Below are 16,757 nucleotides of genomic sequence, written 5' to 3' on the forward strand. Positions count from 1 at the left end.
CCAGAATGTGAGTGGGCAAACTGAGATGTGACTTTTGAAACGTAGACAGGCATCCTTCCTGTATACCCACACACTTACACACACACACACACACACACACACACACACACACACACACACACACACACACACACACACACACAGGTATACAGAGGATATTAAGCAGATAAATACCAATGCTGTCAAAAGGAAACTGACCTCTAGAACCAAACACAAGCAAACCCGCAAATCATACTGAGCTGAGCTCTTACTAACATAAAGGTTAGATGGTTTCCTTTCACTGCAGTTCTAAATATGTGTATGTGTCAGTGTACTCGGGTCTGCCTGCTTTCTACACTGCTGTGTATCTACTCTGGTGGTAATCACTGGAGAGTGCATAATTTATTATTTTCCTCTAATTTCGCAGGAGTATTTCTCTATCTCATATGAGCCATGTTCCTGCTCTGATCGGTTTAATAGCTTTTTGCTTCCTCTTCTGTCTCTTCCTATTTGTAAGTGTGATGAATTACCTGCTGGTTACCTTGAAATCTATTACCCTTCCTGAATACCAATGGGCCATTAGGGATGAATTGGTTCAAAGCTCACACCAGTTTCAGTGTTTCAGACCATCTAACAGATGTGAATGAGCAAATGCGGTGTTAGTCAGTAGTGATAAAAATACATGTGAATGTAGTCTTTGACAAACACACACACAGATTAGGATTCTTCAAATGAAAGGAGTGTGGGAGTAATTCAACTTTAACAATACAGGAACATACAAACTGAGCATTGGGTTTTTTGAGAGTCTTTTTGAGTTCATTTCTGAGTACTAACCTATCAGCGTGTGCTTCAGTGTGTCTGTGCATGTGTGTGCGTGTGTGTGTGTGTGTGTGTGTAAAGGTCATGTCTCTCATCTCTCCGTAGGAAGGGCTGAGTGGCCACACTCATCAATATTAACTAATGCTCTTCCTTTCATCCACATCATAACGCCATGGAAACAAATGTGAATTTTTTTGAGGTTCCATCCAGTGACTGTATGTACAGCACATGCATGTGTATAAGAGCGCGTGTGCATGTTCTACGGCTGTGGGCAATAAGTAGCAAGACAGCAGGGGACTTCATTCATATGGAAAGCTGTGTAGTCAATAAAAACATTGTGGAATCAATTGAACTGGCTGCCCATCGCAATAAAAACAGTAGCTTATTGTTGCACGACCATAAAATAAGATCTATAATCATAGCAGCAATGACAGAAGCAGAGGAGGTGGTCCTAATCATAGTCAACGCACGAATCCCTGATTATGGGATGAATCAGAGACCAATGTTTGCAATGTCACAAAGATTTAAAAATTATAACACGTGTAAGATATGTCATTGTTAACTGATGCTACTGTGCAGGTGAATGTGAGAGCGGGAGATCCATGTGACTTCCATTGGGAACCACTGAAACCAACCTACATGTGGGGCTGGGCGATATGGACCAAAACTCATATGTCAATACATATTTTTTCTCAAAATGGCAATATACAAAATGTCAATGTCAATAAAGTCTTACCAGAAAGATAGTTCTGGGTTAAAAAAAAAAAGCCACACAGACACATTTATTAACAAACAGCTGCACAGTATGTGTCACTTTTGTTTTTTTCTCCTATAAGGGACAGCATGTGTGAGTGAGTTTTGTAGTGTGTCTTGTTTAAGGAAAGGTCTGTGTCAGGAGGATGCACTCAGCGATACATTTAACTGTGCTTTTCATGCTATTCTGAAAAGTAACAAAAGCACCGATTCCTAAAACAAGTATTTTAATACAAAATAACCTATAAAAATATATATCTCAGAAATACAGGAACAATTGTAAAGAAGGAATGTTTGACTGTACTCTATGAATAATATTAAATATATGACGTGATTTGTACTGTGTGATTATATAAACAAAACAGTAAATAAAAGACATATCTCAATATAGGCAATATTGTCATTTTCTATATTGCTATTAAAAAAACCCTCAATATATCTCGAATCACGATTTATTGCCTAGCCCAACCTACATGTTTTCAAATGTTGCTTGGTGCTTTCAGTATTTAAGTAAAATTCAACGTACAATGATGCTGTGTAATGTTAGATCATTACAAAAGAAGTGATGAGTAATGATAATGGACTTGATTTTATACCACCAAAGTATTATATTTTATACCACCAAAGTATAAGTGCTAATCTAACATCGGGGGCAACATAGGGTCCAGTGTCTTTCCCAAGGACACTTCAGGACACAAACAGTCTCTCGTCAGAAGACAAACCCTCCACGACCTGAGTCACGGTCGCCCGTTAACGAAAGAAATCTGTTAACTCGTGAGTACTGTGGAGGAGTGATGACAGACAGAAGAGGCTGTAACAGAAACTGAGCTGGGAAGGAAATGATTCAGTGAAACACAAGTAAGAACATGGAAAAGTGGGTTGTTTGTGAATGTGTCCCAGTGTCCTAATGAGCAAAATAAAACAGCAGCCAAGTCGAAACAGTGGCAAACAACAAAGAACCATTTCACTATGAATGCCTTTGTGCTTTGCCAAGTCAACATGTTGCACCTAAATATCCACTGTCACTTCTTATTTCATTTTTCAAACGTTGCAGTGTGAAGAACAAACACACTGAAAAATGTTTTCTGTCTGCTGCGCAGTGAGAATACCCAAAAGGGAAAACAGGGATCTTAATGAACCATATTAGACTGACATAGCAATTCAAATGTGTAAGTGTTTGTCAGCATTTGTGGTAAAAAAAAAGACAAAATTAGTTTTTCATCTCTGCAGAAGGAGATCACATGGAGGGAGCGGACTGTGTTGATTTGGCATGCAGTGCTTGTTATGGAAGCATGTCGGTAATGTACATATATTTAAAAATAAATAAGACATTTATGAAACAATGAACAGAGTTTAAAAATCAACAATAAAAACATTAGAAGCATTAAACAGAGTCTGAAATCAACAATAAACAGTGATTAAAACTCTCCCTCTTAGTCGTGGGTGGTAGAGAAATGATAAGCTTCTCCTGATCTTTCTGAGTCATAAAACCTTCCACTCTGAAAATGTTCTTTAGGTGGTAAATAGCAGTTTTTCTGATTGATTTAGTCTGATTGTCAGATATGAGTCATTCAGAATGCCAAGGTTTTGGATTTTCAAGGAGGTTTTCACTGATCTACCAGTTCACCTATTCTAAGCAGACACCTCCATGGGACCATAGTCATCTGGATTCAGAGGTATACATAGTTATGTGTCATCTGCGTAGCTTTGATAATCAACCTTACAATTCTGTAGAATTTGTCCTCAAGGAAGCATATAAAGGCTAAACAGAAGGGGTCAAGAACAGAGCCCTGAGGAACACCACAGGACATTGTTTATCCGTCAGATTCATAGTTTCCAATGCTTACAAAATAACCCCACTCTTAAAAGTAGGCTTTAAACTATTCTAATACATTTCCATTTAGTTTAACCCATGTTTGCAATGAGTGAAACACAATGTTATGGTCCACATAGATTTTTGAGACAGGTTGACAACAGCTTTTTCTCTGCTGTGATGAGAACAAAAGCCTGACTGAAATGTATCAATTATTCTGTTGAAGGTTAAGAACTGACTCAGTTTGATGAAGACAACACTCTCAATGATCTTGGTCATGAAAGGAAGATTAGAGGTTGGTCTGTAGTTAGCCAGTATCAAGCCATCTACCATTTAACAGAGGTTTCACAGTAGCTTTTTTCAAAGAATTTAGTAAGGTGCTTGAAGTAAACAAAGGCTTTGTTATTTTGAAGATAAGACCTCATTCTACAATTATTGTTTTAAGTACAAGAGGAGGCTTCCTCTTCCAGCTCATCACAGTAAAAAGAGCCAAGGTTTACACAATAACAGCATTTCAATTATTGGAAAAATTCCTCCAGTGCCATTGACAGAGTGAAACAGTGAGAATGATAACAGTTTATTTAAGCTGATATGATTCCTCCTCTGAGGTCCCCAATTCTCAATGCATGCAGAGAAGTTAATAACATGTCTCAAGATTTAGGGGCTTTGTTAGACTTAATTTTTTTAATTTTTTTGTGTGCAATGGTTTTCAGAATTATTTGGACTTTCAGTTTTTTTTGTTCAAAAATACTCTCTACATTTAATATTATAGTATGTGTTGAATTGATGCTTTATCCATAATAATCACATCCCTTATAACAGTAATGGCTGAAGATGACAAACAAATACCTTGTGTTATTTATGCACTGACAGCCGTTTTACTTTCTTTCAGATGTTGTGAGACAAGCTCAGAAAAGTCTACGAAATGAAGTCAAACTATTTCAGCTAATATGTGAATCATTGTGACACTGCATGGCCAGTTAACAATACAGACTTTGTGGTCATCATTGTGGTGATGCATCAATAAAAGGAAAAACCAACATTCTTCAGAAGCACTTACCACACTTGACTTTAGACAACTCTACATGAACTCATACATGGAAGATAGGAGCAGATGGTGCCGTCAACCTACTCCCATCCCATTCACCTTTTCTGTCATTGGAAGATTTCAAACCAGTAAGCCTCCAGTCACAAGTCTCCTTATCTAACCCTAAACAAAACCACTGCCTAAAATGAAAATAATTCTGAAACCTATTTGGTCACAGCACTATATGTATAGGTTCTATCCATTCATCCCTTTTATCTTTTCACCTTTTTCTTATTGACACTTGCCACATTTATCAACCACAGGCGTGCTGTCACATTTATGGTCAGTACATAGACTAATTAACTAAACATATTTGTTTTGAAAATGCAAGGCCAGAGTTTCCCACAATCACATATTAAAATAAGATGAAAATATGATACTTTACGTCAACAGGTAGACTTTCTAGACCTATTGACAAAGGGAAAATTATTTTAGAAAGTGAAAAGCAAACTCTGAACACCCTGCAGGCTCCTCTCTGATAAGCCATGGCTTGAATACGCGAAGAACTTGATAAGATGTTGCATCACTACACTATACACAGCTGGTCAAAATCTTTATAGTAAAACTGCTTAGGATTCAGCATATGAGAGGAATGACTGCGTGAAAGAGCACCCATGCGCTTGTATTACATGTTGGGTGATAAGATAAATCTTAAGGAAACATACAAAACATTTAAACCATTGGACCAAAGTCATAATCCGGTTTAAAAAAATGTATTTCAGCAACACTTTTTAAGATGTTCAAAGAATATTAATTCAATTTGGCCATGAAGGTAAGAAAGAAAAGAGTATGATGTTGTATTCCTATGTTAGAAATAGCATTTAAGGTCCCAGCAGAGTGATCCAGCACTGGTAACATGAATAAATGAAGATTTGCTGCAAAGTAAATTTCCAAGCCGTGTCAGAGTTTCAGATACCAATTCACTCTATTTTCCCCAGTGTGGTCATTAGGAAGATATATGACCATGCAAAACGTCACCGATAAAGATGATGTTACACTGCTTTTATTGAGCGTCTCAAATCATCTACACGATGACTGGGCTGTTTCATGAAAGACGCGATCAAGGCAACGGAAGAGAGGAATGCTGCATGGGAGGAAGGATTGCCAAATCAATGCAAATTTGTGTCAGAGGGAGAGAGTCAGAGAGAGGGAGACTGTAAAAAAAGTTGTATTTAAGGATGTGTGGGTGGTGGTGCAGAGCTGTCGCTGTGCCAAGAATCAATTTAATCAAAGCCCCATGCCTGCTGAGAAGAGTGGATGTGAACCTCTGGTGAACTATCACAAGGGGCACATTTCTATGGGTGCACTTTGTGAATGAATACATGTGTGCATTTAAGGCCATTGGGGGTATTAAACCATTCCAATTACAGACTGAATCAGTATGAAAGCACAAATTTTTTCGTCAACATGATGAGGAATGCTTGTTTCGACTCAGTGACTTCCTTAAGAGTCCACTGGAAATGAGGCATGAAAACCTAAAAGCACTAAGAGATTTCAGAAACAATGATATCAAGGACTCGACAAGTTTTTAGGGACCACTGAAGAACTGAAGAAGATGTAGCTTTAGTTTGAGGTAAATCTTGTAAACTATGTTGGCAACCTTGAGTTCATCTGATGGGATAAGCCAGTGGTGTCAAACACATTTTAGTTCACGGGCCAAATATGGAGCAGTTTGATCTCAAGTGGGCCACAGATTTTATACTGGAAAACGAGTAATTTCAGCATTATTGTACCCTAGTTTGCACTTCTATTCATACATAAAATGCAAAATATGTGAGAAACAGACTATACCTAACCAAGTGACAGATATCAGTCGCAATAGGATCTTCACTTTGAATGTCCTAGATTTTCTGACAAATTTCTCTTTAATTAAGGGAAATATTTTGTCATAATTTGAGGACAATTGGAAAATTTGGAAAACTGTTTACTATTAAAAAATAATTGCAATTGTGCAGTGGAAGCACCGGGAATATGTGAGCACCTGCAAATATTGTTGAGTTTCATTTACACAATGATTCATGTTTTTCCTGTAATTTTTACTTACTCCTCCAAATTGGATGCTCCAAAGGGCCGTATTTGGCCCCCGGGCCATGAGTTTGACACATGTGGCATTAACTATAAATTCAGGCGTAAGATGCTTCCACTTTGTGACTGAATGTTTCTTTAACATTTTTGTTCCATAAGGTTTTACCACAAAACATTTTTTGAATCAATGTTAATCTGTGTGGGCAAAAACAATTAAACCAAGTTTATCATTTCCTTAATAAATGCTAAACTTGCAAGCATATTCCCTATACAAAGCTAAATGGACCTGATTTATATATCTCTTTATTTACCACCAAAGCACTACAATATCTGTCACATTAGCCATTATGGGACAGAGCTGCCATGCCAGCGCTATTATACCTTTGGGTGCAACGTAAAAGTTCAGTGTCTTGCCCAAAGCAGTACATGTAAACAGATAAAAACCCTTTGCTCCACCCTGCTGAGATGATGAGACATGCTTGGGACGGCAACTTTACCACACTTACTAATGTTGGGTTGAGAACCTAGAATGGAATACTTTTGAATCCACAGTTCCTGCCGTGTCCACTGCAACTAAAACAATGAAATATAAATAATTTCCTATTCTCACTGTTTTAGCGTGATGCATCTTTAGCTGATGATTAATGACCAATTTTGTCACTGCACCAAATTCTGTTCTACCAAATTTTGAGCGGATATGTCACTACTTCATTAACATTAATGACAAATGCTGACACAAAACCACCGCCTTAAACAAATAGTGCGTAACACAGGTTTGAAAAGTGCAACTTATTTAGGAAAAGACTCATCAAGCTGTTCTACCTCACGTAAGGAGACTTGTGCATATTTCATATATGTTCTCCCATGTTTGCGTGGGTTTCCAAATGTGAACAACATTCCCGTTGCACTCAGTTGCTGCAGCTCAGGTCAAACCACCTCTCTGATCTCTATATTAGTTGCTCAATGGCATTTAAAGCATAGACATCATAATACGTAGATGCCGCACCGAATGTGGACACGTCAACAGCGCCACCATCTTGGACCGGTAGTGGTGGAGGCAGCGGTGGAGGCAGCGGTGCAAGGACAATACGACAGAGGTGTTTCTCAATCTCTAAGTAAATTTTTTGTTAAATTTTTAAGCGATTTCCAAACTCTTTCATTTTTTAAAAACATCACACATGTAGCTATGATACAAGGTACTTGGATATATTTAAAATGCTGGTTTTACCACTCAACACTTAATCTCCACACCCACATCCTTGAATATTTCAGTTATTTGGATATAATATATAATAATGATGATGAAATAACAGTAATAATAATAATAATAATAATAATAATAATAATAATAATAATAATAATACAATGAGAATACCACTAACTATAATATAAAGTATTACTAATAATAAAAAATACAATAATATAATAATGCTAATTATAGGAATAGCAATAACAATACAGTAGTAGTACAATTATACAATAATAATAATAATAATTGTCAAACGCAATGTATACCCTTAAACAATGTTGTCAATAAAAAAACCTGAGCACATCTGAACATGTTCTGGGTTCCTTTTGTTCTGTCTATCTATCTATCTATCTATCTATCTATCTATCATGTCTGACGTTTGTTAAAAGTGCTTGAGAATTGAGTGATTCCACCGGTCCGAGATGGCCGCCCTGTTGACGTACCGCTCTAGTGGGCGGCAGCAGTCGATGCGGCGTCTATGTATTATGATGTCTATGATTTAAAGCACCTTTACAATTACAATAAACCAGCATATATGGGACTAAATATGGGTCCATGTACTGTATTTCATCAGAATAGATCAAATTGTCATAACTGGTCAAAAGTGTCATTTTATAGGGAACTTTTAAACACCAGTGTACTGTAGTTGTTACCTAATTTAAAAGCCTAATTGCCATAATTTCTCGGAGTTGATTAATTTAGTCTCTCACTTAGGTCAACAGAAGGACAAAGCTAAACTGACATATCAACGAGAATTTGATCTGCACAATTGGACTCAGTTGGGTACTGTCGATAATCAGGTGCAGCCTCCATGCACTGTAATCTGCAGCAGTGGATAAAAACGTAAACAGTATTGATTGATGAATGATTCACTATAGGCACCATTTATATTATCTCTAGCTGACAAAACTGACTGTGTAACACTTCTAAAGGCAACGCACCAGACTATCAAAACACACATAATCCACCCATCAACATCTTTATAGTTACAACCAGAGAGCGATTAAGTGATAGTTCAAAAGAGAAAATGATGGAACAGAATGAAACAGAACAGAAAAAGAATAAAATAGGACACATTAGAGTAAGTGAAAATATAATGGAACCCCCGAAGAGAAGAATTTCAAAGAACAAAATAGAAAGAAAAAAATCAAAGCGTTGGGCCACTCAGAGATATTGCTGCTTCAAAGCATAAAGAATGGGTGTTAAATTCCTTCATGCTGCTGATTTTGCAGGATTAACTTCAGGTTATCAACTCTGGGTTCTCAAATGGGAGCATGATGTCATACAAATATTTAACTTCATAGCCAGAAACAGAAACACCAATGGACCCAGTGAATAGAGCAAATCTTAACATAGCAATTTAATTAGATAGACATTGTTTTATATGTAGCCTTTGAAATCAATTATATTATGTATTTAAAGGGTTTTGTTACCCATCATTCAAAATTTAGATGAAGGAGAAAACAGTGTGAAATTTTAAATTTTCTCTCCCTCAGAAGTCACTGCTTTCACCAGAGCCGTTTCTGGATTTATGCAGACTAATAATTAAAGAGGGACCAGTGGCGGCTCCTGACAAATTTCTCAGGGGGGCCCACTGTTCTGATAATGATTAAGGTGACCCAGGCCGTTATATAGGGAATTTAAAAGGCAGCAAGACAATTGCCACATCTTGTTATTTTCTGATCAACTTACATAGCGACACCAATTGTAACGGCTACAGAGAAAAGTTACATCCAGGATGGCTCTACAAATGAAGATCAACAGAGAGATAAACTGTGAATCAGTTTACCTTCAAATATCTTTGAACATAGACGGATACGCCTGCTTTACCAAAGGGGACGACATATAAGTCATCATCATTAAAAGTATTTATTTAGAGTTCTTGAAATTAGTTATTTTAATTACAAACAGTTTAAATAAATCCAAATAAAGGGGTATGCATTCAAATCGCTCAACATTGCAGAAACAATACCATTTGCTGAAACAAACAGTAAATACAGTATATGTACAGATTGTCATATCGGTAACAACAGTTTAAAGATTTTGTGCAGCTTAAGTATCTTTAAGTGCAAATGAAAGTGCACACATTCAACAGTGAACTATAAATACAAAAATAATATAATAATTGGCACCAAGTAGGTGCACCTACACGTTTTTAAACAATTGGCTTAAAAAAAAAAAAAAAAAAAAAAAAAAACATGTTTTACTACGATGGATGTTGCAGTTTATCCAGGATACCCCATGGAACGATGCCAGTCCATCACAGCGCCACACACACACATGTACACGCACACACACTTACTTTGAGTAGAGGTGGCGGCGTCCTCTCCAGTTTATCGTGTGTCAGTAAAGCGGGCCACGGCGTTTCTCTGTTTTTAAGTGTTGAAAACAAGTTTTCACAGGTGACTGTGGTGCTTCTAAGGTTAGAGTAAGGCAGCAGGCTGTTAAAACCGCAGGCATTGCCTGACGTGCACAGTTAAATGTGCTGAGGACGTTTGGCGATTGTCCATTTGTCGTCTTTGTGGAGAACTGTTGTGTCACTCATCTTCCTCATCAGGAATTCACGCGCTACAGAAAATTCAGTTTCAACCACGTCGTTGAAAGCCAATCTGATGCCGGCTATGCTCACGTTAGGTATGACGAAAGCACGTTAGGGCGAGCCTTCCCGGAACCCATAAGGAATGCATTGTAACGACTGAAATTAGAAAAAAAACGGATTTTACATGAGAGTCTATGAGAGCAATCTGGGCGATTTTCAACTGACAGAGGTCGCCCAAAAGGGGCGGTACTTCAAGAAGCACAGCCCCGCGCTGATTGGACAATGACATAGAAAGCAGCTCAAACTGTCTAGAACTGTCACAGCCCTGTAACTCTGTGGAAGAATAACATAGAAAAAAATCACTCCTTTTTCCCACTTTGGTGGGGCGTCGCCTGATCGCCCTTATGAACAAACCGCCCATGACAGGGACCCACAATCCACTATAAAGCCGAGTCTTCCGTGTTATCTGAGGAGAATGAAATTCACCCACCTTCATCACTATGCTGCAAAATAAATGTAGGATGAAATAATAAATTAAAGCCAAATCATAAGCTGTGGCTTGTGTTTTTGAGTTGTGTTTTAAAATTTCAAAGCCTCAGTATCTCTTTTATTATTAATATAGTTTGCATGGCTCAGCTTAAGATGTTTAACTTTAAAGAGAGGTTGTAATTACTGTATAGCATATAGCTTGTTTAACTGGTGAATTATAAATAGATTGTAGCAGTTTGAGCACCAATTATACAGAAACTAAACCCTAAGGTTTTGGCTAACGTGCATCTGACGTGATAAAGGGCAGGGCTTCTCAAGCAGTTACAGTAAGATATGCCTAGTCACTGTCTAAGATCTCCAAAGAACAATCTATGCTATGCTAACTACCTAGTCAATACTCACTATTTGTAATTCTCTCAATCAAATCTACTAACTACGGTTTGCAGAATCCACAGGTGCTAGAACATATAGGAGGGGTGGGGCCAATAGTGGTGGTCCCTGGCGTAGGAAGCCAGAAAAACATCACAAACCAATATTCTCAGCCAATTGGCTACGTGCACAATATGGCGTCCAATAACTTCCGGTCAAAGTTTGTGTGGGCTAGGACTTCCGGTCCCAAGGTCCTGCCAATCAACCTGGTTGTTAGCGAAGCCAGCGAGCAGTGGAAAAAATGAGTATGTTCGATGTCCAAAAGAGGAGATTGGCCTATCAATACGTTGGAGGTTCAGCATTACACAGTTGTGTACCTAGATCTACCTGTTCTTCACGGTACAATTCCTGTATTAGCTTCCACTGCTTCCCTCCTGTTAACGCAGCGCGTCAGAAATGGCTAGCCAAAAATCCGGAGAGATAACTTCACGCCAAGTAGGGACACAAGAGTATGTAGCCAGCATTAATTACCCAGTGATATTGTGCTTACACCAAACTGAAACCAGAGATGACTTGAGCTGGCCCTTAAATATATGAGTAAAATAGAGCAGATGCAGCTGCGGACACGTTTTTGTCTGGAGCGCTTTGCTAACTCAGATGACCAAATTCACCATTATACCAGGTGAGTTTGCATTTTCTGTATTTAGATATAGTAATCGGTGCATGTTATCTTCAAAGTTAAGTCAGCGTTTCAACTTATACAATACAGAAAAAAATATGCGTCATAGTTAGATCATTTTGGAAGCGTGACGCACGTACAGCTAAGTTGCTAGTCAGCGCCATAAACATTCAGTGCTTGCTGGCGTAGAAGAGCCATCACATACTGTACTGTCAAAAATCCAAAACACTTTTTTATGCACCGTCATATGAGGCACATAAACCCTTAGAGGGCAGTCATTCTCATATTTTTACATCAAAAAATGCTCCAAATTTGAATACTTTGACTAAAATGTCAAGAGTTAGACTAGGATCAAATAACAACACTAATTCATATCCTAATACATTTGTAAGTGGTTTGGGGGTTAGGTTACTCTTTAATGGATTACAAATCCCTTCATATAGTTCAGTGAAATGAAATGAAAAACTATGAAAATGGAAACTATTTAGGAATGTATTATAAAACATAGAAAACAGAAAGGAATAAATTAGTTAAGCCATGAATAAGTCACGTTGTCATCTGTGACAGCCCCTGCGAGGCATTATCACCTTTTTGTACCATACCCTTTCCTCTCAATTCCCATCCATTATTTACCTCATTCATTTTCTGTCCATCTTCATTATGTTAAATCTTAAGTGTTTTTTTTTTTTGGAGTCACTGTTACACATTTACGTAAGCACATCCACCAAAATGGCACACTAGTCTGCATACATGCATTTCCACGGAGGAAAAAAAAAAAAAACTGTCTCCCTATTGGTGTAGTACCTGCATCCTTTTTCAGGTAAATACATGTTCAACACATTGTCTGAACTAATGGAAAGCAATATGCCATAGGACTGAATGAGTCATTGCAAACATCAGTTGCAACAAAGGAAAATTCACACACACACAGATTGAGATGTCAGCATACAAAAAGTGTGCGATAAACAGCCAAAAAAATGACAAAAGATATGTGGCCCTGCAACCAGAAATGAGTTCTCCTCAGTGAATATTGAAAACGATGGAGACCAAGGATGTTTTTACAATTCATTCATGCCTTTTGAATTCTAGAATAGGGAATAACCGACCAAGGGCAGAGGCAGAATTCCCTATTCTAATTCAAAGATTTGCTCACCACCCAGAGCAAAAAGACAGGGATTCATTTAGCAATCCATTCACTACGCCTGTCCAAAGAGGGAGGAAGAGACGGACAAGATGCAATGAAAAAAAAATGAGAGAGGACGAACAACTCTGAGAAGATGGAGTGACAAGCGAGAGAGAGTGACAGAGAGGACAAAAAGTGGGAGGTGAGAAAAAGAGGTGGAACAAGAGAGCAGGGAAGTAGGCAAAGAAAGTGAGCGAGAGAAGAGGTTACACTTTTTATGTTTAGCCTGTGAAGAACGATAGGGCAGACATGACTGAGAGAGCAGACATGTCCAATGGCTTCATTCCAAATGTGCGTGTGTGTCTGTGCGTGCGTGGCTACAAACTTGTAATCAACAGCTTGTTTTTTTGTAATGACATCATGAAATATATTGAATAATTACAAAAATACAGACCAAGTGAATCTTTTTTTTTTTTTTTATTGAAGAACTGCTGTCGTTATTGATTTACTACTCATTATTTACTACTTCTTGCTAATTGTGGTGCATAATTATTTTTAAGTGCATTAGTTTACACAACAACAAGAATAAAACCTAAGTCTAAAATTTATCAAATTTTTTTATCATATTTAATCTAAATAGAAGTATTTACACAACATTTGGAAACGCTGAAAAAAAAACAGCCTGTACTCAAGCACAGATAGTGCTTTAGGATTTAGGTGGAAAAAGTGACTGGAAAGAGCGATGATGCATAGTGCACTGTAACTCATGCTACTTTAAAACCGTGTACTCAGCACGGGCCTGCACACATCACTCTCTTCACCCTCCGTGTTAAACGGAAGCCACCTGTTGTGGATTCATTGTGCAGCTCCTCACTTACACAGCCTTCCTCTGAACAGTAATAGACATTTGTGGGTGGGAGGTAGCGGATTGACTATTAATTTTTCAATCATTGTAAGGTGCATTAACTAATCTACTCATTCATGCTGCTCCATATGAGGTGGGCAGGAGACAAACTGACTTCGAGATTGCATTACACACTTTTGATTTATGACTTTATGTGACTAGCATTGGGCAGCGCTCAGGTTTTCCTCTAATATCCTCTGGGGATATGAAAAGTCTTAATCTATTTTACCCATGTGTTACACATATTAAATCAATTACTAAATGATGCTTCAAATATTTCAGACTTTAAAGTATGGTACTAGCTGGCGAAGCATTTCTTTGTTCTTTTTAAACACCTGGGTCTAATATATTTAGCAGAGATGCTTTGTTTTTGTGTTAATTGTGTATTGATTTTGCTTGCCATGTCTGGTTAACAGCTTTAGCGTTCAATTCATTAAAGCCTAATGGGAAGAAGGGGTAAAACATCACAAAGACTTAACCACAGATAAGACTCTTGAAAGATATTCAAGTATAAAACATGTATGCTTTCCATGAGGATTGAACATTATACTTGGCATTGCACTACTTACTATAGTACACTTTAGTTAACTGATCTAGCACAGTGCTTATCAAGTTTCTTAATTTGTCCCTCTTCAACACTGACTTTATTGACCTAATGTTGCCACGCAAACACACACAGTAAATATAATGGTGGTTTTATTTAAAAGAGATTTAAATTTTTAAAAGATCAGCCATAGAGACTAAAGTTGAAGCTAAGAACAGAGTGTTTTCCCAAGTTTTTTTTTTGAAAACTAGAGCCAAAATGTTCTTTTACTATGAACAAAAATGCACACGCAAACAATTTTAACCAACCACAGGGCTTAAGGATAGCCTGGTAAATCCACAAGGCAGTACACATGGTCAATAATGTCATCAGCAAATCAGCAACTTTGTAATTGTAATAGTGCTTGGAACTCCTCAAAAACACATTTCAGGTAATACTGCTCAATTATATTTTTTATAAATCCCCCTGAATCAACTTTATATTCTGCTAGTTTAGCGTTCAGTAAGTTTTCATGTGAGCCTATCGTGTTTTCTGGAATTTAAAAACACAACGAAACCACCCACAACATATTCACCATCACCTCTGTTCAAATCCATTTTTTTGGCTGACGTTCTCAGACAAATAAAACTTTTCTTTCTTCGATGAGAAATAATTTATGGCCAAGCTTTTTAATTGGATTACAGAACATTTGTACACATTCCTTCAATTTTAGATGTCAAAGATAGACAAACAGAGGTTATATTTGGGCAGATTGTCAAAGCATTTTAACAAAAATAAATAAAAATAATAAGTAAGAAGGTAATTTGGGTAAAAGTTAAATCTACTGACCTGCCAATGTAAAATAACATCTAAGGAACGTTAAACAGACCTAACACTATAGCCTTAGATGATTCTTGTAACAATGAAATTACTCAGACAAATTCCAAAGAAGATGAGCCACCATTACTGGCTAAGGATCATATCACACAAATGTACCTGCTTTATAGGTTTTGGCACCATTTTTTTAGACTCTTCTTCAGTGCTTCACATTTTTATCTTGATGACATCGTTAAGATTGAAAGCACAAAGTCACCTGTGGCATGCTAAGCTGCTTTCAACCGCAAACAAATGGCTGCCCATACGGCTTTTGTCAACACCAACTTGAAAGAACACACATCAAGGAAAAGGCTCTCGGGTCAAGAGGGAACATGAAGGATTAAATCTCAAATTTGCAGTGAACCAACAGACAAGGTGAGAGATTAGCTGTCATTCTCAGAAGAAAATACTAATAAATTGCTGCTTGATGTTTTGACCACAGAGGACAAGCATTGAAAATGGTCCTGAACTGTTTTTCCTTGAACAAAAAAACAATCAGTGCTTATTTATAGATCACTTTTAAAGACTTACACGCATTGGTGACAGCAAAGCTGTTGGCGGTCTCTATGTTGTCGACGTGTGGGACCAGGTTAAAGGGAGCTTCTGTAGCATTAGGGCTGGTGTTGTGAAGGAAGATAGCTAGTCGAAAAGCGGTATACTCCTGATCGGTATTCCTAATGAACAATCCACCTGCAGATAAGAACAAAAACAGAGAGGCAAAGGAAGTGAGAAACATCACAAATGGGAAGTAAGTCATTGAGGGGCAAAGAGGAGGGTTTATCGAGATTGTTGTGAGGCACAAAAACAAAGGGAGCAAAAAAGATAGATGAGTTGGGCAAAGAGGCAGACAGCAGATTACAGGGCAGAGAGAACTAAAGCCAAGGCCTTCATTAGCTTTGTTACGAAAAGGCAATTAGTCTCTCAGCATATCCTTAGCAAACCAAAATTAACACAAACCCACTTGTGCGTTTGCACACCCACAATGGACATTACACTGATGACATTTCAAGAAGACAAAAAACCAGAGAAAGGAGAAGACGAAGCAGACAGTGGAGCCGTGAAAGATAAAACAATCCCGAGAGGACACAAAACTTCCATAAACAGAAGATCTTCATAAAAATGCATCATGTCACAAAAAGTAAAGGTCTGTAATTAGGTCTCACCTGTATAAGTAACAAAAAAGAAAAGAAAGAAACTGCCAGTGTGAGTAAAAGACTACAAAATGAATAAGAAAATAAGAATAGAAAGGGCCCCTTCCCACAGAATAAGACTGCTGTTGTGGAGGAAGACTCTGAAGAGTCACGAAAGATTAAATAGTTATAAACACGTTATGATCAATGTTTACTGTTGACCACAATCTCTAAAAACAGGAATAGGATTCTTGGAACATGAGAAAATTCCAAACAGAATAGCATCATCTTTAATAAAGGAAATACCTCAGCTAATAAGTTTTTTTTTTAATTTTTTTACTGAAAATAGGTCAATTATAGGGCTGGGCGATATGGCCCAAAACTCATATCTAGGTATTTT

At 37.6% G+C, this 16,757-nt stretch overlaps 1 protein-coding gene across 9 annotated transcripts in view; it reads right to left on the reverse strand.

Moving 5' to 3' along the window:
• Positions 1-16,757, reverse strand: part of gria4a (glutamate receptor, ionotropic, AMPA 4a) — a 116,682-nt gene that overhangs the window by 95,976 nt on the left and 3,949 nt on the right. For all 9 annotated transcript variants that reach the window (XM_028465541.1, XM_028465535.1, XM_028465532.1 and 6 more), the window contains exon 2: positions 15,759-15,917. In XM_028465541.1, the coding sequence (XP_028321342.1) occupies positions 15,759-15,917 (159 nt within the window). The remainder of the gene's footprint in view (positions 1-15,758; positions 15,918-16,757) is intronic.

The sequence above is a fragment of the Gouania willdenowi genome, chromosome 13 (genome assembly GCF_900634775.1).
Source record: "Gouania willdenowi chromosome 13, fGouWil2.1, whole genome shotgun sequence".
Taxonomy (NCBI): domain Eukaryota; kingdom Metazoa; phylum Chordata; class Actinopteri; order Blenniiformes; family Gobiesocidae; genus Gouania; species Gouania willdenowi.